Raw genomic sequence first — 23,381 nt, 5'->3', positions numbered from 1 at the left:
GTTAAATGCTGCTAGAAAGGAGCCATAAAGGTAATAGAGGAGATCCATAGAGGTAAAGGCAAAAATAAAGGGCTCGACCCATTTGTTATTCATCCATTTAAGAAGTATCATTGAGCAACTGCCATGGGCCAGGCACTTTGCAAAAGATTGATGAGGTACTTGCTTTTAAGAAGCTTATTTTTCAGGGAGGGAGGTAAGAAATAAGTAACAATGATTTCAGTGAATGGTAAGTGTGATGCGGAGATAAAATGAGGTGATGAAAGGGAGGGTTGCAGTTCTGGAAAGCGTGATGTAACAAGGCCCTGGTTGCAGCAGGAGTGTTTCTGCAGCAGGAGTGCCTGGGGGACCTGAGCTGTCAGGGTAAGTCAGGATTCAGTGACAGCACATTGGGGTGGGGAAAGGAACGGTGGGAGAACAGAAGGAAGTCACAGGGAGTTTGCAAATGTCAAAGAAGGCTAATTCCAGAGGCCTCTTGGAGATGGTGAAGAGTGGTAGAGGGTAGATGACCTCGGGGTTACCCTTTAGGACATGATCAGTAGGTCAACTGCTGACTCCAACCCGGCTCTGGGTGCTCAGACTCAACGTTAGAACCACAGACCCATCTCTTTGCCACCAAATCTGCTTCTGACTTCCCAGGCTTGAGGGTAGAGCCACCATTTTCCAGGTTGCTAGTGACTGGCAGCCTCAGATGTTACCGACTGCTCCTTTCTCCCTCTCTGATACAGAGGATCAGGCCCGAACAGATGGGTGCAGAAGGATGCCCAAATCAAGTCCTTCCTGCTCTGCCGCTGCATATCCTCTTGGTCTTTCCTGCAGGAAGTCACATCCACCTCCTCACCCGACCCCACCCCACCCCACCCCACCCCACCCCACCCTGAAGATGCCTGCTCTCCTTGGTGGTAGGGAGTCCCTAGTCCAGTGATAAAATGGGAGATGGGTCTGGAAGGGTGAAGCAGTAGACTAGGGAGGCTTCAGTCCCAGGGGCAGCAGTGGCCTTGCTTGGGGAATCAGGAACAAAAGTTCAGCTGGGCTGGCAGAGGAAGGAGTGAGGACTATGCCTACCTGCCTTGGTCCTCACTTCCTGACATCATGTCTCCTGGGATGAATGCCTTCTGAACCTTGCCTGCATCCCCAGGTGTCCCTTCCTTTCTTCTCTGCCTGGGCCTCAGACACCCCCAGAATGAGCTGCTGATTCTGGGCAGGTGGGCTGTTCAGTCCACCTCCCTGTGGCCTGAGAGCCACGTTAAGGGGTTTGGTGATTATCCTGCAAACCACAGGAAACCATAGGAGCAGCCCACTGAGAACTGGTGAGGGTCAGGCTGGGGTGCTGGTGGGGTGTCTGAGGGGTGGGATGAGGGAGGAGAATGTGAAGGAAGTGGGATCAGAGCCTAGTCACCTGCCCACTTGGTGTCTTGGGCTCCTCTTCAGGCTAGTTTCTGCCACAGCCTCTTCATCTGCCTGGCCCGAGGAAGAGAGAACTTTATTTGCATAAGGAAAGGTCCAGATGGCTGTAAGAACTAGTTGGGATGAAGTTAGGTTCTGTCAACACCTGGGGCTCCTGCCCCTTTGAGAAATAGGTGTGGGAGGGTGGAGCTGACAAATAAAAAGGCAGCCTTCCTGAGGAAGCAGTTGGTGCATCTACAAGGGTCCCACAATGCCTGGGATGATTTGGCTATCTCACCCGCTAGTGGTGTTATTCCTGGTGGCCCTGCTAGGGGCTGTCTTGCTGGGGGCCATCGTGCTCTTCTGGCCACAGGCTCCAGCACGAAGCAAGATCCCCAGGGCGCAGAAGCGTAGGGAGGAGGCTCTGAGGCGGATGGCAGCCCTGGCAGAACGTCTCCGGCAGCAGGTGAGTGAACACTGACCCTCAATCCCAATAGTGGGTCCCACCTCAGGACAGAGCTCCTCCCATGACCTCATCTCCTTCAGAAGACAGGGAGCGCCCGCCCCTCCTCCCCACCAGCTCCCTAAGCTGGCTTCTTGTGTCCCTATCAGTTCCTCCTTCATCTGTGTCCTTTGAGCCCCTTGAGGTCAGGGGCAGTGTGTTTTCTTTTTCTTCCAGTGCCTGTCACAGGGATTGGCTGCATGGTGGGTATTTACCTGGGATATTTGTTGAAGTAAAACTGATGGAGGCAACTGGAGGTAGGAGGCCAGGCTTCTTTCAGCCCCTCAGCACCCTTAGACCCCACTGGGACAGGACCCTGGTCTTCAAATTCTGCCTCCCGTCCCCTTCATACCCCAAGTGGGGGTTCTGCAAATGTTTGCTGAGCACATCACAAATGCAAAACACTGGGGATCACTGAAGGTGGGGTCTTCACAGGAAGTTATGTTTCTTTCCTTTAATTGTTAAGAGCACAGGCTCTGAAGTGAATCTGAGTTAATTAATTTTTTTGTCCTTTAAACTTCTAATTTTATATTGAGGTATAGCTATGGTAGTTTCAGGTGGACTTCAGAGTGACTCAGCCATGTATATGCATGTCTCCGGGTATCCATTCTCTGCTAAACTCCCCTTCCATACAGGATGCTGTATAACATTGAGCTGAGTTCCCTGTGCTATACAGTAGATCCTTGTTGGTTACCCGTTTAAAACATAGCAGTGTGTACATGTTGATCCCAAACTCCCTAACTATCCTTTCCCTGCATCCTTCCCCCTGGCAACCTTAAGTTCGTCTTCTAAATCTGTGAATCTGCCAATTTGACTGGCAATGGTGGAAGACAACGAGGCACTCACTGTGGCTTGCAGTTGAGATGTAGGTCTGTCTGTCCCGAGAGGAGCCTGTCCATAGTGGCAGAGAGTGGGGAGGGAGAGGCATAGAGACAACTCTATACTGCGACTGTGGTTTGTTGGGTAGCCTGCACGATGTGACCATCCTTTTTCTGGGCCTTGGATTCCCCATCTGCCCAAGGAGAGGTGGGCTCGTGGTATCTTTGGTGATTGTGGTAGACTCCCTCTGGGAGTGGGGGTTGGGGTAGTGCCTGAGGTGCTGTCCCCATGCTCCAGAGTTCCTGAGTGTCCTTTGCCATCTCCCTGGATGGTGATTGATGGCCCCGGTGGACAGTTCCTCTGCCCTAGCTGCTGCAGTTTCTGAGACTGTGTATTAATATTAATTGGGGCTAATTAGTTGGATAAATCAATCTGCCCCCAGAGAGCAGCTGCCCCTCCCTGGTTGAGGAGGAGGAAATCTGGGCTAATGGGGTTACTGCAGTGATTCCGTGTGATGGAGAGGATTCCTGTGTGTGCGGGGAGGCCCTATCTGTGCAAAGTGGTAGGTTTAGGTTCCTACACTGCAAACACCAGGGTCTGCTAATGTGTCCCTCCTGTGTGCTGGCTGGGTGTGTGTCTGCTGTGAGCTGTTTGTGTTCTTTTATGTGTCTTTGTGTAGGCCTGGCTGAGTGTATATGTGTTATTCATTGGGGTATATTCATCTGGATATGTGTGGCTGGTTTGGGTCTGTATGTTTGGTTGAGTATGTACCCATGTGATTGTGCCTGGTGTGTGAGGATATCTGGTTTTGGGTGTGTCTAGGCATCTGGTTGGTGTACGTGTGGATATCTGGGATAGGTAGCTATTAGGCTATACCTGGAAAGGGGTGTCTGGTTGGCTGGAAGACTGTAAAGGGTTTGGAGTGAGATCACCCATGGAGTCTCCAGCCTTCCCTCAAAGTCTCTTGGCTCTCAGCACCTTATTCTCTTCCCAACAAAGTTATACAGGTCTGTCCTGAGCACCTTTCCACTCAGATCACTCCTCTGCCAGGGTTACCCTCAAGGTCAGGTGAGCAGCTTTCTGACCTAGGCGGATGTGAGGCTGAAACATAGGTCAAACCCTCACAGGGTTCAAACAAATCCAATTCATTTCCATTTAGGAACATTTCACAAAGGATTCTCCTGGGTCTTGCCTCTGCTGCACCCTGAGGACAGATGCATTATTCAGATAATCTGACATTTGATGTCTGACCCAAGCTTGCCTTAAAGAGGCTCCCAGTCTGGGTGGGGTGTGATGGAGGCAGAGCTGCAAGAACCATGAAGGGAGGCAGGCAGTTCAGCTGAGGGTGGCAAAGGTCAGATGCCCTCAAAGCTGTGGGACTTGGCAGGAGAGGTGATCTGCTACCTGGAGAGGGTTGTGTGCGGAAGGCTTCACAGAGAAGTGGTTGTGGAACTAAGCCTTGAAGGATATGTAGGAGTTTTTTCAAAAGGAGGAGGGAACAAGAAAGGCAGTACCAGAGGGAGTACCTGAGGTAAGGCACTGTTTCTATGAAGTGGTGGGGAGGCGGGGGAGTGTCCCCAACCCCAGGAACCTCACAGCAGGAGGTGAGTGGCAGGTGAGTGAGCGAAGCCTCATCTGTATTTACAGAGTCTCCCCATTGCTTGCAACCCCCCAACCATGAGAAAATTGTCTTCCATGAAACCAGTCCTTGGTGCCAAAAAGATTGGGGACTGCTGCTATAGAACACTTAGAAAATAATATTTGTAGAGTCTACTGACTGACAGCTGTTGGCTAGGAGGCTCTGGTCACTTCAGGTGGAAACTGCCACCCTGAAGGTTGAGGGATTTTTTGATATTAAACATATGTAATGACCACTTTGGAAATATTAATAACCAATTTACTAAAAACTTTGAAGTGCATTTTCTTTGATTTCCAAACCACACATGGAGGCAGCACTAGCTGAGTGTGCAGAAGGCCAGATGTCCTGGGAGCTGTGGGGCTTGGCTGGAGGGGGTGATTTGTTCTAAACTATATACTAAAATGGCTTAAAAGTGATATAAGTTGAAGTTCAATTCTTTTTTTTTTTTTTGAAGTTCAATTCTTTCATCAAATTATTGTAATAATTTCTGAATAATTTGTTGATTTTTTTGAAAATTTGTGGGGCTCTTCTGATATGGCTATCATCTTTTGAAGATGTCCCTATCTTTCAAGCTTTATTAAGAGCTTTATTAAGCTCTCTCAATAAGCTGAATCATTAGGTGACCTGCAGTCTCACTAAGTAGAGACTTTCAACACTAATGCATCATTCCTTAGGCTGAGTCTCGCTCAGTTTCTGCTGAACCAGTAGCAGTGACGTGCAGAATTCCTGGCTCTTCTGATACCTTTTGAGATTTTATATAGTCTTCAGGGATCTCTGTTGTTAACAATAAACATTGCTATTAGAATGTCATATAAATTTCATTGAACCTAATCTTAAAAGCCTTTGGAAAAGTTTTGTAACACGCTGGTTAAGAGTGTGGTAGTTAAGACAGTGCTGGACTGCCTGTGTTCGAATCCTGACTCTAACATTTACATTTTAAATAATTCCTCTGTGCCTTAACCTACTCACTTCTATGATGGAGTGACATTATAATTATTGTCCACAAGTTAATAATTTTGACAGTGGTGCCTCGGTATACAGCAAGCATTTTCCAAGTGACATTCTCATTTCAGCAATAATGTTGTCCTTGCTGAGTGGGATTCTAGTGAGTTTCATGAATTTGTTCTAGTATTTGTTCCATTCATCAGGGTTGGTAAAACGCTTTCTCGGACCCTTGAAAGCCCCCCACCCTAGGTCACTGGAGCGCTGGCGGGGGGCAGTCACACCTCCCTGGCCTTCTCTCCCATCTCTCCCCAGTTCCTGTCAGGCTGTCATTTTCACCAGTGGCCACAAGGACAACTGCCAGGGAGCAATGGCTTCCAGGGTCTATGTGGATGATGGGCACTTGTCCACATCATGCCACCAGGGGAGCCCTCAGAATAAAGTTGCAACAACATTCTCTTTCTACAAGGGTCACCATAAACATCTAATGTGTTCACATATAGATACACCAATATTCTCAGTTACCTGGTACTTACTGCACTAGGAACATGGCATGGGTTTTATACAAGCAGTTATGTCTCAGGCGGTAAAGAACTTGCCTGCAATGCAAGAGACACAATCTCAATCTCTGGGTCAGGAAGATCTCCTGGACAAAGAAATGGCTACCGACACCAGTATTCTTGAGGTTTCCCAATAGCTCAGCAGATAAAAAATCTGCCTGCCAAAGCAGGAGACACAAGAAATTCAAGTTCCACCCCTGGGTCAGGACAGTCCTTGGAGGAGGAAATGGCAACTCACTCCAGTATTCTTGCCTGGAAAATTTCATGAATGGAAGAGCCTGGTGGGCTACACACCAAAGGGTCACAAAGAGTCAGACATGACTGAGGGACTGAGGACAACAACTACACGTGTTACTCTGGCCATAGTAAAGAGGCTGAGTTGGAAAGGTAAAGACTAGAGGCCTGGAGGCCAGAGAGGAGGCTAGAAGAAAACTGAGAGACAGAGAAGGCTCTAGGCAGGAAGGAGTCTGAGAAGTCAGAAGTGGGAGATTTGAAGAAGGCAGAACCACCTGTCAGCACTGAGTGTGGATAAGAGAATGGTGGCTGGGACTGCACTTCCCAGTGAATCTAGATCCTTGGGTAAACAGCTCTCTGCCTCAGCATCTTCTTCTGCTGTAAAATGAGAAAATCACACAGCTTACCTCCTAGAGTTGTTGCAAGGAGTAATATAAACTATTATATATAAAATTCTTAGAAGGTGGCCTGACGTATATTTAAGTGTTGTAACACATTTTATGTGTAATTGTGTTGGTATTTATCTAGCCATGATCAGAACTTGGGGTGAGGATCCAAGGCCTCTGAGATTCACTGTGTTGATGACACAAGTGTCATCGGTTAGGAATCTCATGAAGAGGAACAGGTTTGACAGAAAAATAATGAGTCCTGGATGTCTGTGGGCCCATGGGTGGGTAAAGGGGCCTGAGGCCTGATAGGAAGTGGGTCTGGACTGGAGAAATGGGGAGAACTAGCCGCTGAGTTCCCCAGAGAAGGTAGACAGGTAGGGAGAGAGGTAACCAACATTTACTGGAGGAAGAAGGTCAGAGGAGACTGTGCAGGAATTGCTGGAAGGGAGAGGGAAGTCAGGGGTGTTGAGGGCATAGAGAGCTTCCAGAAGGAAAGTTTCTAACAGTCAGATGCTACAGAGGAGAATAAGATGAGGACTGGAAGAGTCCAAGAAGCCTCGAAGCTCCAACCTCCCAGGAAAATCCCTCTGTCTCCCTACCTCCCCTCCAGGACCAAGAAAGGCCCACCCAGCCCACATTCCAACTTGAAGGCATCAGGGGCTCAGCTGGGACCATGGAGGACAAAGAGAGGCAACTTCATCTTCTTGAATGCCCACTGTGTGCTGGGTCCTTGATTAGGAGTCCTCAGGGTGGTTCAGGCTTTGCCTTACACTCCAGGGGCTGGGCTCAGGGCAGCTTGGGGGGCTTGTCTATGCTCTGCTGTATGGCTGACTCATGACTGTATTCTGATACTTTCCTCTCTGAGGAGACCTAGGCCATGGGAGGGGAAGGGGTTCACCTGAGTTACCCCACTGACCAGGGCTGTGGTCAAGGCTGGCTCCCAGCTCTCCTGCCACCCTGACCTTTCCCCAAGGTCAGATCAGCAGGTATGGGAGGACCAGAGAAGAAGGAAAGGTGGGATGCTGGGGGGTGACTCCTGAAGGCAAACCTCACAGAACTGAGCCTCACTTTTCATAAGCCCTGCATCCCAAGATGTTCATGTAGAGTTCCTCCTACTCCTCGGGTGGCCCTGCTGGATAGCTGCATGAGGAGGGGCCCGGCCTTCTCTGCGCTGGGCCCTGGGGTTGGACTCTGGGGAGGCCGACACAGAGGAGGACACTTGTGCCCCTGGAGGGCTCTTATGCCAACCTGGAGACTGATTGGGAGATGTCTTTAAAGCTAAGGATGGGCCCAGGACCATGTGATGAGTACTCTGTGTCCACCTGGGCATGATGTTGATGGTGGGGGGGCCCTGAGTGGAGCAGTGTGATATCTGCCTGCCCCCCCTGTCTCTGCAGGAGCCAGAACTGGACCCCAAGCCCATTCTGGAGCTGCCGTTGGAGAAGCTGGTTCAGAAGCTGCATGCTGACGAGCTGAGTTTGGAGAGTGTCCTCTGCAGCTACCTAGAGGAGGTGCAGTCCCAGTCAGAGCCCAATCCTGGGGCTCTGGGTGGAATAGTTGGGGGACAGGTGTAACCCTGTGGCACTGCAGCCAGCTTGGGAGGGAGCTTGTGCCACAGTCATCCGTCACTTCTGCTCTGAATCAGGATGGGCAGAGGGGCTGAGGTGACTCAGTGTCCTACGCCTGGTCACGCCCTGAGCCCCTCTCTGGTTTCCCTCAATGATGCTCAGGCACTGAAGGCACACCAGGAGGTGAATTGCCTGACGGATTTCCTAGATGAATGTGAGGATCAATTGCAGGCATTGAAGAAACTCAAGAAGAGTGAGCGAGGACTCCTCTATGGGGTCCCCATCAGTCTCAAGGACACCTATGACTGCATGGTAAGCCTTGGGGAATACACACGCATGTGTACATGTGAGCATCTGAGTGTGTGACATTGGCAAGTTACTTGCCCAGTCTAGGCCCCATGGTTAGAAAGTGGCCAGCTGGAAACCAAACCAGCCATCAGGCTCCCAAACCCAATCTCTTCACCATTGATCTCTCCTGTCACTCATGAATCCTAAGGGTGTAGCGCCTGCATCTCAGCAGGTGAGAGAATGCTTGTGAGTGGGAGTGGAGTGCAAGAGAGAGTCTGTTCGGTGGCTGGTTCCACTCTGACCCCCAGGGGCTGGAGCTTGTGTCACTTCCCTGCAGGGCCATGACTCTTCTTGTGGCCTGGCCCAGTTCCTGGAGAAGCCGGCAGCCAAGGACGGAGTCATTGTGAAAGTGTTAAAGGCTCAGGGAGCTATTCCCTTTGTTAAGACCAACATCTCCCAGACACTGCTCAGGTCTCTGCAACAGGCAGGTCAACCTGGGCTGGGGCAGGGGCCAGAGCCGGGACCGGGGCTGGGACCAAGGATGGGCCCAGGATGAAGCTGCCACTGAAGGGCTGAGGGTGAGGTGGGGCTGGTCATGTACACCTTGGGACGGAGGTTCTTGGGCAAGTCTTTTCTGCACTCTGAGCCTCAGTGTCCTCATCTGACAACACTTGGGTGGACTCCATGGTCTTTAAGGGCCCTCAGGCCCAGAGGTACTGAAAAGTTACATCTCTGTTTCTACTCCTGCTCTCTAATTGTTCTCATTCCCTGTTCTCCTCCCACCCCACTCAGCCGGTAGTGCATCTATTTCTATCTGTCTCTGTAACTTGTTCCCCACTATCCAGCAGGGCCGTGGGCTCCTTGATTCTCATTTTAGGAGTCCTGATTGGTCTCTCCTGCAGCAGCAGCCTCTTGCCTCAACTGAAGGGACACCAAGAATTTCCTGGCCCACGAGGGGAGCTCACCGGTCCTGGGGCTGACTCCAAGGGAGGTTGGCCTCTCTTTGGGCAGAGCAGTCTTCTCCAGTTATATCTTCCCCTCCCAGCCCCATTTCTTCTGCTTCCCTCAGCTTTGATTGCAGCAACCCCATCTATGGACAGACTCTGAACCCTCAGAACTTAAAGAAGACGCCTGGGGGCTCCTCAGGGGGTGAAGGAGCTCTCCTGGCAGAAGGGGGTTCCATCTTGGGCATGGGTACCGACACTGGAGGCAGTATCCGTATTCCAGCCAGCTTTTGTGGTGTCTGTGGTATCCGGGTCACAGGAAACCGTCTCAGGTACTTGGTGGTGGGGGGTCTGGGTTGGCTCAGCCCAGCCTGGAGGAACTAGGGGTCTTGTCCATATAACGATTCTCATTTGCTCAGTACCAGGGGAAGTGGACAAGGTAGGAGGGCTTCCAGTAACTCCTGCCTCAGCCCTGCAGCTAAACACACCGTTTGGTACAGGAGGGAGTGGGTAGACTGTCCACTTATTTATTATTTCATTAATTCATTCATCCGTCCATCTGTTCATCTACTCCCCCCCACTTTTCCTTCCTCATACATCAATCCATCCACTTATCCATCAATATCAATTTCTCATCCATTCATGCATCCTTGCAGTCGCCATCCCAGTTTCTATCCATCAAACAATTTCACTATTCATCTGCCATTTAATTTATTTGACAAATGTTTATTGAGTGTTTACTCTGTGCCAGACACTGAACTAGGTACTTGGGATGCATCAGTGAACAAAATGGACAATTATCCAAGCCTTTGAAGAACTTAACATACATCCTTCCTTCCATTCATTTATTCGTTCATTTGGACATTTATCTCTCCATCCTCTACTCAACTAGCCATCCATTAATCCACATTTTCCTCCATTCATCCATCCACCCACCAATTCATCCATATTTCCATTAATTTTTCCATCTGTTTTGCACTCACTCATACATCTATCCACCAATTCACCCATATTTCAACCCCACTCTGACTACCTACACTGTGTAGCCCTAAACAGGGACACAGAACACTCTCAGACCCAGCCCCCAGCCCTGTTGTGTTCTTTAACATCCAACTGGCTTATACCTGATGCAAAGAGCTGACTCATTTGAAAAGACCCTGATGATAGGCAAGATTGAAGGCAGGAGGAGAAAGGGATGACACAGGATGAGACGGTTGGATGGCATCACCGACTCAATGGACATGAGTTTGGGTAGACTCTGGGAGTTGGTGATGGACAGGGAGGCCTGGCGTGCGGCAGTCCACAGGGTCACAAAGAGTCGGACACGACCGAGCAACTGAACTGAACTGAATCCTGGCTTAAGAGAGGGTCAAAGAGAGGGATGAATTTGACATTTTCTTCAATAGAATTTATTAAAGGCCAAGTTTTACAAGCAGGTCAAGGGCAGGGAAAGCTTCCTGGAGGAGGCAGCATTTGAGCTTGGTTTTGAAGGATGAACATGCTGAGTTGGAGAAGCATCTTCAGTTCAGTTCAGTTCAGTCACTCAGCTGTGTCTGACTCTTTGCAACCCCATGGACTGCAGCATGCTCGGCTTCCCTGTTCATCACCAACTCCTGGAGCTTGCTCAAACTCATGTCCGTCGAATAGCATCTAGAAGGCTGTAATTCTATAAGCAGCCTATTTTGCCTGGAGCAATGTGTGAGTATGTGTGGAAGGGCTAGAAAAGGAAGTTATGGAAAGAGTTGATAATTTAGAGCCCTGAAGGGCAGTAAAAGGGCTCAGATTTATGCTGTGAACAGTAAAGAGTCATGGGAGGGTTGGGGCAGCTCTTATTCTTGTGTGCTGGGCCCTGGGGGAATGCACTGGCTGGGTGTTCAAGCCTCTTTGGCACCTAAGTCCTTCCCTTCAGGTGCTGAGCTGGGCTCTGGGTGGGTGGGTTTTGCAGCTACTCTGGAGTTGCCTCTGCTGTCAAGGGCAAGAAAGCAGGTAAGCTCTTGTCTGTGTTGGCCACATCCATTCAAAGGCAACGTGCTTGCCTTTCTCCCAAAGACATTTCACTGTATCTCAGACAGACCAGCACCACCAGTGACCAAGGAGTATGGGGGAAGGTTCTGCTTGGCTTTCTAGTCCAGTGACCCTTGCCCCTTGGAGAGGTGCTTCCTGTTCTCTAGCTTTCACCTCGCTTGCTGGTCTCCTAGTGTTCTGCCCCAGAGGAGACTCTCCCGTAAGGCCAGAAGGTTGTTTGAGCTAGTCTGCCAACTCCACTCATTCTCAACCCCTGACCCAAGATGGCCCCAGGGCCTCTTCACTTTGCCCTGATCATGGCCTTGGGTCCCACCCTCTGAGGCCAGGCAATGTGGGTCCCCAGAGCAGAAGGGATGCGACATGTCTGCCTCTTTCCACCCGCTCTGTTCAGGGATCACAGTGGCTGGCCCCATGGCCAGGGATGTGGAGAGCCTGGCACTGTGCCTGCGAGCGCTGCTGAGTGAACACATGCACCGACTGGACCCCACCACACCCTTCCTGCCCTTCAGGGAGCAGGTGAGCTGGGTAGGGAGCAGGCCTGGAGGGCTCCCTCTCCTCTCCCTTCAGTCCTCAACAACCAGCCACTAGGCCCATTCCCTGGGAAGCCTTCCTTTCCCAGCCCAAGGTGCAGCAAGCGGGAAGCCCACATGCTCAGTCAGTTCATTCCCCAACCTGACCAGATGCCAGCTGCTTTGGCTTCTGTGCCACCTGGAGCCATAGATGATATTACTCCAGAGAGGAACTCCATCATCATTTACCCAACACACAGGGGCAGTAAACTCAGCAAGTGTGGTGTAGAGAGCCTGGTATCAAGGGAAGCTGGGCTGTTAGGCCTCTACGTAACCCTGGCCGAGTCACATCTCTTCTCTAGGCCTCAGCCTCCACATTGGTACAATGAAGATGTTGAACCAGAACTTTGCTCCAGACCCTTCTAGCTCTGCCTCTTCATTTTTGCATGAACTCACTCAGGAACACTTATTTGTACCTACTGTGTGGTGGCTGTTTGTAGTTCATACTAACACTCACTCTATAGAATGGGTGTCACTCCTCCCGTTGACAAGTGAGGAAACTGAAGGGAAGTGAAATGACTTTCTGATGATCACATAGTGACTTGGAACCCAGCCCTATCCGACTCCAGGATCTGCTGCGTAGGGAGAGTCTTTGTCTACCATTCAGCCAGTGTCTATTCATCTGATTCCCTACACATATTGTAGTGCAATCAGCCTGTGGTCAGTCTGTTATCTATTATTTGCCTCTATTGGTCTCTTCATTCTTTTCCTCTCCTGACCCTTCTTTGGCTTTAAGATATTTGTGTCTATTCATGTACTTACTTGCCTGCCTGCCCACTCACCTCCATCCATTCATTTATCCACCCACCCATTTATCTGTTTAACCCTTGCCCACTCACCCATTTACCATCTCATATACCCACCCATTCACTCGTGAATCTGTTTAACTATCCACTCCAGCTATCCAATCAGTCATGTCCCCATCCATTTCTTCCTCTTCTGGAGGGTTCTTCAGAGGACCTAAACCCTGGAGAGTATATAGGGAGGCTTCAAGGGGCCCTTGGAATGAGGCCACCTTGTCTTCTGGCCAATCTCCCCTCAGAGCCCTACCCAGCCCCTCTTTCCCTAAGGTGTACTCCAGTAACCGTCCCCTTCGAATTGGCTACTATGAATCAGATGGCTTCACCCAGCCATCACCTAGCATGGCCAGGGCTGTGAAGCTCACATCCAAGCTGCTCCGGGATGCAGGACACCAGGTAGGCTTACTTAACCCTTGGGAGGGAGGCCAGATCAGTGAGGATGCTGGGCTGGTCCATTCTTGGAGAGAAAGGTTACTTCTGAGTTTGTGCTAGTGAGATCACTGTGTTTCCCCTAGGCTTACTGGAGACTGACGGAGTGGAGGTGGGGGCAGAATGGGTCCCATCCCCTGAGGAAGGCATCCCCCTTCAGTAGCGGGAACTCTGAGGCTCAGTCCTGTAATTCCTAGAGCTTGGGTTTCTGTTGTCTCCATCAAATGGCTGTAAGGAGCCTCTTGTCCTCAGAGTGCCCCCCTCCTTCCCCTACTTCCCATGCCCCAGTGACTTGTCCCTGCCCCACCACCCCTTTGAGAATTGCTGAGCCAGTCTCTTCATCTCTATGAGCCTCAGGTTGCTACTGCACTGGGTGGCTGTGATGATAGAATGAGCTCCCAATAAAGCACTTGGCAAGGGGCTGGATCACTGTTAAGCAAGCAGCTCAAATTCTGCCTCATCTCTGTGTGGGGGTGAGGGAGTGGGCAGAGCCCAAATGCTTCCCAAGCTTGCTGAGGAACTGATGTGGTATTCTCTCTTTAATTCCTGAGGGATGCAGAGAGAACATGGGGCAGAGCGGGAGGAGCTCCAGGCCCTGACTCGGCCTCTCTCTCCCCAGGTCATCCCCTTCTCTGTTCCCCGAACAGAGTATGCCTACTTTAACCTGTTCCTAGGGAATCTGTTTGCTGATGGAGGGGCCAGCCTTCTGGAGAAACTGTATGTCTGCTGGGACTCAGATGTGGGGTGTGGTGGAAATGGGGTTGAGGAAGGGGCTGGTGGCAGCCGAGCCCTAGGTGGGGAGCTGCAGGCCTGGGCTGCTTTGGTGCCTCTGGCTCATTGTGTGACCCTAAGCAGCAAGTCACCCAACGAAGCCCTGCCTTTAGGACGCACATGTTCTGGGGTGGTGCTGCTGGGAATAGAGTATTTCTTTGGGTCAAACCTCTCTCTGTAGCTTATCTACAGTGTGGAAGCTGATGGCTGGGTGACGGCCAGCTGAAAGCCATAACTGACCAGCTGTGTGTCTGTGGTTCCTCAGTCAGGGGGACATTTTGGACCCCTCCATGAAGGAAATAGTCACCTTTCTCAGGTTGCCAGACTCACTCAAACGTTTCTTGGCCTGGATCTGGAAGTATATCGTGAGTGTGGGTTTAGAATGGGAGGGGCTGGAGTGGGAAGGGGCCCAGAGAGGACAAGGGGCTCAGAAAGGGGAAGGGGCTCCCTTGGAGGTGAGGAGTGGGGTGGGGGTGGGGGTCAGGTCAGAGAGGAAGATGAGGCCCAGAGAATGTGCTGGTTCAGAGAAAGACTCAATGGGAGAGGAACTGAAAGAAGGGAGATGGGGGTCAAAAGAGAGCAGTGCTGTCTGAGAGGGGAGGGGGCTTCAGAGAAGCTCAGAGAGATGGGGCTTCAGTGAGAGGGAAGGGGATTTAGAAAGGGGGATCCGGGTTTGGGGCTGTGGTCAGGGGTCTGGGGGGGAGCGGGGCAGTTTCCCTTCCTAGACCCCTGTCCCGGGCAGATGACATCGCCCTATGGTTTCTGAAAGTGCCCTCCCCCTCTCTCCCCACCTCCAGGAGCCCCGGGTTAGCCAGACTTGGCTAATGTTGTATGGAGTAGGGTAAGTGATCAAGGCTCCTCAGGTCCAATTCACAAGGGGTTTCCTTGGGAACTGGGTGAGGGTCATGTGGCTGGAGGCCTTGTCCACTGTGAGCAGGGCTGTTTAAGGCTTTGGGATCTAATAAGGGCTTTAGAATCATGCCCAGCATGGGGTTAAATTTAGACTTTTGGGTGGGACTGGGGTTTACTTTGGAGTTGAACTCTGAGTACACACTAGAATTGAGTTAGGTTGGGACAAAAGTCAGACCTGAGTTGAAGTTAGGTTTGGGTCAGGGTTGGGGTTAAGATTGGAGTTGGGGTGAGGATGTGGTTGGGAGAGGAGTCTGGTTTGGGTTTGCTGTTGGGCTTCGCCCGGTGGGCTTGGAATTGAGGTGCTGGTTGGAACTGGGGCTGGAGCAGCCTGAGGGTTGACCTGGGGCCTCATAGTTTAGGGGAAGGGACCTGGGGTTTCAAGGGACCCTGTGGGTTCCTGTCACAGGTGGTGGGGCTTTGACCAGGGGATGGGTCCTCTTGGGAACATTGGAGAGGTAATGGGTCTTGGCCAGGGGACAAGATACAGGGTGATTCCCAGACCATCAGCTGATTTGCAGCCTGCATAGAGTCCAGAACTTGCCTCCTGGGTGTCATGCCTCATTTGTATAAAAAGCAGTCCTCCCATGCTGACCTTTGGACTTCCCCTTCTTCCTCATTCCCCAGGACACCCAAGAAACTGTGGGAGCTGCACAAAGCAGTGGAGGTAATACCTGCCTGGGGAGACCTCGAGGGATGGCCAGAACTGGGGCAGCAGACCCCTGGGTGGTGACAGAAGTAGCCCAGCAGATGGTAGATCTCTGTCTTGGCCTTCAGGGGAAGCTCAGCTGCACCAGGAAGATGACCAGGAGGTTAATGTAGTCTGTCTCCCTGGGGCAAGGATGATACATTGTCCCCAGATTACTGTAGCTTGAGACTGTCCTTCCCATCCCTCCTCCTTGGCCCCTGGGAAGACCCTGACTTCCCCCTGCCCCACCCCCATCTCAGTCTGCACCTCACAGCCTGGGAATTCTTCCTGGTGTTTAACCTGACTCAGCCTGGTGGCGTCTGATTTTGTCCTGCGAACAGTGACCTCTGCCAGTCTCACCTTTCCTGCCTGCCACTATTCCTGCAGGAATATCAGCAAGAGTTCATAGCCAAGTGGAGGTCCCTGGACCTGGATGTGCTGCTGTCTCCAGCTCTGGACCCCGCCTTCTATATTGGCTATCCTGCCAAGGCAAACAGTGAGAGAACATTGGGTCCTTGGCAGGGGGTGGGGTTGGGGTGGGGGTGTGGTGTCCAGGACTTCTGAGTCCTCCCACAGCCTCTGGCCTTTACCTCTGATGTTAGTTACTATTTTAAAAAATTTTCTTAAATGGAGATAAAATTCAGATAACACAAATTCACCATTTAAAGCCTACAACTCAGTGGTTTTGAGTATATTCAGAATGTCATGCAACCACCATCACTATCTGGTTCCAGAACATTTAAATCATCCTGAAAAGAAAACTCATACCCGTTATCAGTCCCTACCAATTTTCATTCCCTTTGTTTGTTTGTTTGTTTTGGCTTTATTGTGAAGTTTCTGGGATCTTAGTTCCCTGACCAGGGATCGCACCTGTGGCACCCTGCAATGGAAGCACGGAGTCCTAAGCACCGGACGACCAGGGGATTTCCTCCATTCACTTCAATTTTTTTTTTTTTAATTTATTTCACTGCAGTGGATCTTAGTCACATCAGGCAGGATCTAGTTTCCTGACCGGGGATCGAACCTAGGCCTCTTACCCTGGAAGCATAGAGTCTTAGCCACTGGACCACCAGGAAAGTCTCTCCATTCACTTTTTAAATGAACTTTATTGAAGTATAATTTGCATGAGATAAAATTCACCAGTTTTAAGTAACTTGGTGAATTTTAACATATGTATGTATACATGTATCAGTTCAGTTCAGTTGCTCAATCATGTCCAACTCTGCAACCCCATGGACTGCAGCACGCCAGGCTTCCCTGTCCATCATCAACTCCCAGAGTTTGTTCAAACTCATGTCCATCAAGTTGGTGATGCCATCCAACAATCTCATTGTCTGTCTTCCCCTTCTCCTCCACCACCTAATCACAATAGAGACTATTTCCATCATTAGCCAAATTTCCTTCATGTTCTGTTGTGTTTCACACCACCACTGGTCTGCTTTCTATCACTGTAGTTTTGCCTCATCTAGGATTTCATATAAGTAAAATCAAAAGGTATGAGGTGCAGGGGTCTGACTTCTTTCTCTTAGCATACCCATTCACTCTTATGCTTTCTGTAGCCTCACTTCCAGAGGTGGCCTCAACCCAGCAGCCCACCTGCAGATGCAAGCAAGCCTCAACACAGGGCAGCCACCCATGTGTAGTGCAGGCGCAGGTCTCAGACGCAATGCTATGCAGAATGCAAATCCCCTTCAAGCCTGGGCTCCTCTCCTCTGGGTCCCCCTACAGTGGTCGCCCAAGGCATATCCCACATGTGGCTCTGCTCTAGTGTCTTCTGTCCACCTCCCTGACACTCTGATGCTCACTCCCTGCACACAGGTGGCTCCTGGGAGGAGCTACATTTTCAACTCAGGATTGCACTCCAGCCCTCTTGGAGTCCTGAGTACTGGAGGGCATAGCTGCATCCTCTGCCAGCCACTACTTGTGTATCTGTCTGCCTCATTGGTTTCCCATTTGTACACAGGGAATAGTAATCCTCATCTCACAGAGGAGGGAAGGAGTCAAGGACTCAGCAGTGTAGAGAGGGGAGTGTAGTGCCTGGCACTGAGTAAGGCTTTGCAGTGTGGATTCTTTTTATATATGAAAAAAATTATTGGCATATAGTGATTTACAATGTTGTCTTAGTTCCAGGTGTATAGTAAAGTGAATTAGTTATACACACACACACACACACACACACACACACACACACATACCCCATGAGCCACAACTGACACAGTCAAATTAAAAAAAAAAAAAACAATGTAATGAGGCCAGGGTGGCTTCCCTGGTGGCACAGATGGTAAAGAATCTGCCTTCAATGCAAGAGACACAGGTTTGATCCCTGGAGAAGAGTGGCAACCCACTCCAGTATTCTTGCCTGGAGAATCCCATGGACAGAGGAGCCTTGCAGGCTACAGTCCATGGGGTCGCAAAGATACGGACACATCCGAGCTACTAACACACATGCATATACCCGCTATTTTTTTTTTTTAGATCCTTTTCCCACATAGGCCATTACAGAGTACTGAGTAGAGTTTACCTGTGCTATGCAGCTGGTTCTTATTAGTTATATATTTCATATATAGTAGTGTGTATCAGTTAAGTCGTGTCTGACTCTTTGTGACCCCATGGACTGCAGCATGTCAGGCTTCCCTGTCCATCATCAACTCCTGGAGCTTGCTCAAACTCATGTCCATAAAGTTGGTGATGCCATCCAACCTTCTTGTCCTCTGTCCTCCCCTTCTCCTCCTGCCTTCAATCTTTCTTAGCATCAGGGTCTTTTCCAGTGAGCCAGTTCTTTGCATCAGGTGGCCAAAGTTTTGGAACTTCAGCTTCAGCATCAGTCCTTCCCATGAATATTTAGGCCTGATTTCCTTTACAATTGACTGGCTTGATCTTCTTTCAGTCCAAGGGACTCTCAAGAGTCTTCTCCAACACCACAGTTCAAAAGCATCAATTCTTTGGCACTCAGCTTTCTTTATAGTCCAACTCTCACATCCATACATGACTATTGGAAAAACCATAGCTTTGACTAGATGGACCTTTGTTGGCAAAGTAATGTCTCTGCTTTTTAATATGCTCTCTAGGTTTGTCATAGCTTTTCTTCTAAGGAGCAAGCATCTTTTAATTCATGGCTGCAGTCACCATCTGCAGTGATTCTGGAGCCCAAGAAAATAAAGTCCATCACTGTTTCTATTGTTTCCTCATCTATTTGCCTTAAAGTGATGGGACCAGATGCCATGACCTTAGTTTTTTGAATGTTGAGTTTTAAGCCAGCTTTTTCACTCTCCTCTTTCACATTCATCAAGAAGCTCTTTAGTTCCTCTTCGCTCTCTGCCATAATGTGGTGTCATCTGCGTATCTGAAGTTATTGATATTTCTCCCGGCAGTCTTGAATCCAGCTTGTGCTTCATCTGGCCCAGTATTTCACATGATGTACTCTGTATATAAGTTAAATAAGCAGGGTGACAATATACAGCCTTGATGTACTCCTTTCCCAATTTGGAACCATATCTTTGTTCCATGACTGGTTCTAACTGTTGCTTTTTGACCTGCATAGATGTCTCAGGAGGCAGGTAAGGTGGTCTGGTATTCCCGTCTCTTTAAGAATTTTCCACAGTCAAAGGCTTTGGTGTAGTCAATGAAGCAGAAGTTTTTTTTGGAATTCTCTTGCTTTTTCTGTGATCCAGTGGATATTGGCAATTTGATCTCTGGCTTTTCTGCCTTTTCTAAATCCAGCTTGAACATCTGGAGCTTCTCAGTTCACATACTGCTGAAGCCTTGCTTGGAGAATTTTGAGCATTACTTTGCTAGCATGTGAGATGAGTATAATTTTGTGGTGCTTTGAGCATTTTTTGGCACTACCTTTCTTTGGGATTGGGATGAAAACTGACCTTTTCCAGTTCTTGGCCACTGATGAATTTTCCAAATTTGCTGGCATATTGAGTGCAGCACTTTAACAGCATCATCTTTCAGATTTGAAATAGCTCAGCTGGAATTCCATCACCTCCACTAGCTTTGTTCGTAGCGATGCTTTCTAAGGCCCACTTGACTTCATACTCCAAGATGTCTGACTCTAGATGAGTGATCACACCATCGTGGTTATCTGGATCATTAAGATCTTTTTTGTATAGTTCTTCTGTGTATTCTTGCCACCTCTTCTTAAAATCTTCTGCTTCTGTTAGGTCCATATCGCTTCTTTCCTTTATTTTGAGCATCTTTGCATGAAATGTTCCCTTGGTATCTCTAATTTTCTTGAAGAAATCTCTAGTCTTTCCCATTCTATTGTTTTCTTCCATTTCTTTGAATTGATATCTGAGGAAGATTTTCTTATCTCTCCTTGCTATTCTTTGGAAATATGCATTCACATGGATCTATCTTTCCTTTTCTCCTTTGCCTTTCGCTTCTCTTCTTTTCTCAGCTATTTGTAAGGCCTCCTCAGACAACCATTTTGCCTTTTTGCATTTCTTTTTCTTGGGGATGGCTTGATCACTGCCTCCCGTACAATGTTACAAACCTCCATCCATAGTTCTTCAGGCACTCTATCAGATCTAATCCCATGAATCTATTTGTCACTTCCTCTGTATATGTCAATCCAAATCTCCCAATTTATCCCTCTGCCACCCTTCTGATGACCATAAGTTTGTTTCCTATATTCATGACTTCTGTTTCATAAGTAAGTTCTTTTGTATTATTTGCTTTAGAATCCACATATAAACAGTATCATATGGTGTTTGTCCTTCTGTGTCTGACTTACTTCACTCAGTATGACGATCTCTAGGTCCATCCGTGTAACAAATGACATAATTTTGTTCTTTTTATGGCTGAGTAATATTCCATTGTATGTACATACCACATCTTCTTTAGCCATTCCTCTGTCAATAGGCATTTAGACTTCATCCATATCTTGGCTACTATAAACAGTGCTGTGATGAACACTGAGGTGCATGTATCTTTTTGAATTATGGATTTCTTTGCATATATGCCCAGGAGTGGGATTGCTGGATCATAGAATAGCTCTATTTTAACTTTTTTTTAACAGTAAGGAACCTTCACATTGTTCTCCATACTGGCTGCACTGATTTACATTCTTATGAATGTAAGTGTAGATGGGAGGGTCCCTTTTTCTCCATATCCTCTCCAGCATTTATTTTTTGTAGAGTTTTTGATGATGGCCATTCTGACCTGTGTGTGGTGATACCTCATTGTAGTTTTGATTTGCCTTTCCGTAGTAATTAGTGACGTTGAGCATCTTTTCATGTGCTTTTTGGCCATCTGCACAGAGCAGATTCTGACTCTCTCCTTCCCTCCACTGTGGGGAGCAGTAGGCAGCTGTCTGACTCCCTGCACTGAAACGGCTATTGCAAGCAGAAGGCTGCAGTTCCAGGAAAGATCCCAAGGGGGCACCCACCCACACTCTGTCCCACCTGTCTTTCTTTTTTAAAAAATTGATCACTTATTTATTTGGCTGCCTCCGGTCTTGGTTGCAGCACTTGGAGTTCTCATTGTGTCATGCGGGATCTTTTGTTGCAGCACACAGACTCTCTAGTTGTGCTGCTTGGGCTTAGTTGCTCCGAGGGATGGGAGCTCTTAGTTCTCTGACCAGGGATCGAACCCACACCCCCTCCATTGCAAGGAGGATTCTTAACTACTGGGCCATTAGGGAAGTCCCCTGAGTTTTCTGAGCTGATAATTTTCCTGAGCTAACCTGGATCTTCCTACAGCAAGCACCTCCTACTTGAGCCTTTACAACGTCCTGAACTTCCCTGCCGGCGTGGTGCCCGTCACCACTGTGACGCCACAGGATGAGAAGGAACTGGCCTTCTATAAAGGCTACTACAGAGATATCTTGGACAAAAATTTCCTGGAGGTCAGTTTCCCTCTCTGCCTGTTGGGGTGGGGTGGGGCCGGTCCCTCTTAGTGTTTGCTCTTTACCACCTCAGCTACAGTTTCACCCCATCACTGAAGACACACTATTTTGACCTCCAAGTCAGCCTTTGCCCTTGTCAGGGGAGAATACTGTGCAAAAGCAGTGGTTTCCCTGACACTTCTGTGGGGAAGGTCGGTCCCAGAGACAGGGCCGGTGAAGCAAGGTGAAGGCTAGGAGGTTACTGTGAAGATTACAAGGTGAAGGGACTGGTTAGCAGGTCACTATGTAACTGAACTAAACACAGTTTTTTCTCTAGGAAGACAAGATTTGGGCTTCTCTTGTGGCTCAGTTGGTAAAGAATCCACCTGCAAAGCAGGAGACCTGGGTTCAATCCCTGGGTTGGGAAGATCCCCTGGAGAAGGGAAAGGCTACCCACTCCAGTATTCTGGCCTGAAGAATTCCATGGACTGTATATACAGTCCATGGGGTCGCAAAGAGTCTGATACGACTGAGCGACTTTCACTTTCACTTTTTTGGGGTTTACTTTCACTTTGTGGGGTTGTGCTAAAGGTTAAATCGAAAAAGACTGAAGCAATTAGCATAATGCCCTGTATGTAGGAACTGTTGAAAAAATGCTATTATTAATTCAGAGAGGGCTTCACAAGGAAATATTTCTATGGACCTATTGAATTCATGGCTTAAAATAACAGCTCTGACTTGGGTGGGAGAGAGGAAGAGAGAGAGGGAAAGAGAAACTGGCTCTGAAAAGTATGCATATGTCTGAGTCAGACATTAAGTAACTTATTTTTCCTGGAAATTGATTTTAGTGCTAGAGTTACCCAGTGGAACTGCTGACCTGAATTCTGTGAAAATAACAATAATGATACTATCTAATGTGTCTTGAGCACTTACTCTGTTCCAAGAGCTGTTTAAAAGTGCTGTATATATATTAAATCATTAAATCCCATAACTGTCCCATGAGGTTTTGCAAATGAGGAAATGAAAGAACAGGCAGGTTAAGGGACTTGACCAAAGCCACATAGCCAGCTGAAGTGAAGGAGCCAGGACTCGAAGCCATGGGACCTGGCTCCACAGACAAAAGCAAGTAAGGGCTTATATGGTATCTTAAAGCAATGAAAACATGTTTGAATGCCTACAAGTATGTTTGATTTTCATGGCAGGGACTCAGGCTCAACCCCCATGTTCCTTGAGCTGTGTTTGGTTGTCAAAGCACCCCTTTCCTTGCAGAAGTGCAGTCAGGTCCTGGGTCAGGGATTTGCACATTCTCTTTTCCTTTGCTGGGGTGGATACTCAGTTTTATATTTCATCCTTAAAGTCAGCTGTCTACACAGGGAGCAAGTTTTCCATCCTAACCCTGGAGAATTGTAGGCAAAGCAGAACAGTTTTTCCAGGTTTTGCTGAGAGCTGAGGAAGCCTGGAACTCTGAGATCCAGGGCATGTCTACTTTAATAAAGACTGGGGGTGAGATATTTGGATTAACACACACCTATGGGTGGTGAGGATGGCTGGGCAAGGGGCCTGTGAGCAGGAACCAGGCTCTGAGTCCATAGGCCCTCTCTCCCTGCAGGCGGTGAGAGGATCTGTGGGGCTTTCGGTGGCTGTGCAGTGTATCGCTTTGCCATGGGAAGAAGAACTGTGTCTCCGATTTATGAAGGAGGTGGAGACCTTGGTCAAGAACCAGATGGAACCCAAGTGACAAGACACTCCTTCTCCTGGAGGTCTTTCTACAACCTCTTCCAAGTCTGCTCTCAATGTTCCTTCCTTCTCAAGAATACCAGATCCGCCTCATTTCTCCTCCTCCTGGAAGCCCACTAGAAGTTTTCTTTGTTGTCCTTCTGTGTGGCTGCTCAGTACACAGACTTCCCAGATTATCCCAGCATGGGGAGCAGGGTGAAGGGTTCAATAAACATTTTGACTGGCTGGCTTCATGATCTCTGGTCTAGATGGGGAGGCAGGGCTGTAGACTTCCTGTGGCCTGCTACTTCCAGCTGCTCTCCTCCAGCCTCTGAGATGCTATCCCAGACTGTAGCAGAGGGGAGAAGGCCCCAAG

At 48.9% G+C, this 23,381-nt stretch overlaps 1 protein-coding gene across 1 annotated transcript; it reads left to right on the top strand.

Moving 5' to 3' along the window:
* The first annotated feature begins 13,600 nt into the window (after positions 1-13,600).
* LOC110127090 (fatty-acid amide hydrolase 1-like) lies at positions 13,601-23,251 on the top strand. The gene is made up of 7 exons (XM_020877166.2): positions 13,601-13,808; positions 14,128-14,227; positions 14,660-14,703; positions 15,399-15,438; positions 15,847-15,955; positions 21,165-21,310; positions 22,899-23,251. Exons 1-7 carry the CDS (start codon positions 13,645-13,647, stop codon positions 23,025-23,027), a joined length of 732 nt encoding a protein of 243 aa, XP_020732825.2. The 5' UTR covers positions 13,601-13,644; the 3' UTR covers positions 23,028-23,251.
* The last annotated feature ends 130 nt before the right edge of the window (positions 23,252-23,381 follow it).

This window comes from Odocoileus virginianus, chromosome 5 (genome assembly GCF_023699985.2).
Source record: "Odocoileus virginianus isolate 20LAN1187 ecotype Illinois chromosome 5, Ovbor_1.2, whole genome shotgun sequence".
In the NCBI taxonomy this organism is placed as follows: domain Eukaryota; kingdom Metazoa; phylum Chordata; class Mammalia; order Artiodactyla; family Cervidae; genus Odocoileus; species Odocoileus virginianus.
The sequence above is the reverse complement of the archived record's forward strand: the minus strand, read 5'-3'. Positions and strand labels throughout refer to the sequence as shown.

What these genes read in the sequence shown, in the direction of transcription:
- LOC110127090 (XM_020877166.2), top strand. Translation starts at nt 13,645, where the DNA reads ATGCAGAGAGAACATGGGGCAGAGCGGGAGGAGCTCCAGGCCCTGACT. An exon ending in AGCTGCACAAAGCAGTGGAG is followed by an intron (nt 15,439 to 15,846) that starts GTAATACCTGCC and finishes CTATTCCTGCAG; the next exon opens with GAATATCAGCAAGAGTTCAT. An exon ending in TGGACAAAAATTTCCTGGAG is followed by an intron (nt 21,311 to 22,898) that starts GTCAGTTTCCCT and finishes CTCTCCCTGCAG; the next exon opens with GCGGTGAGAGGATCTGTGGG.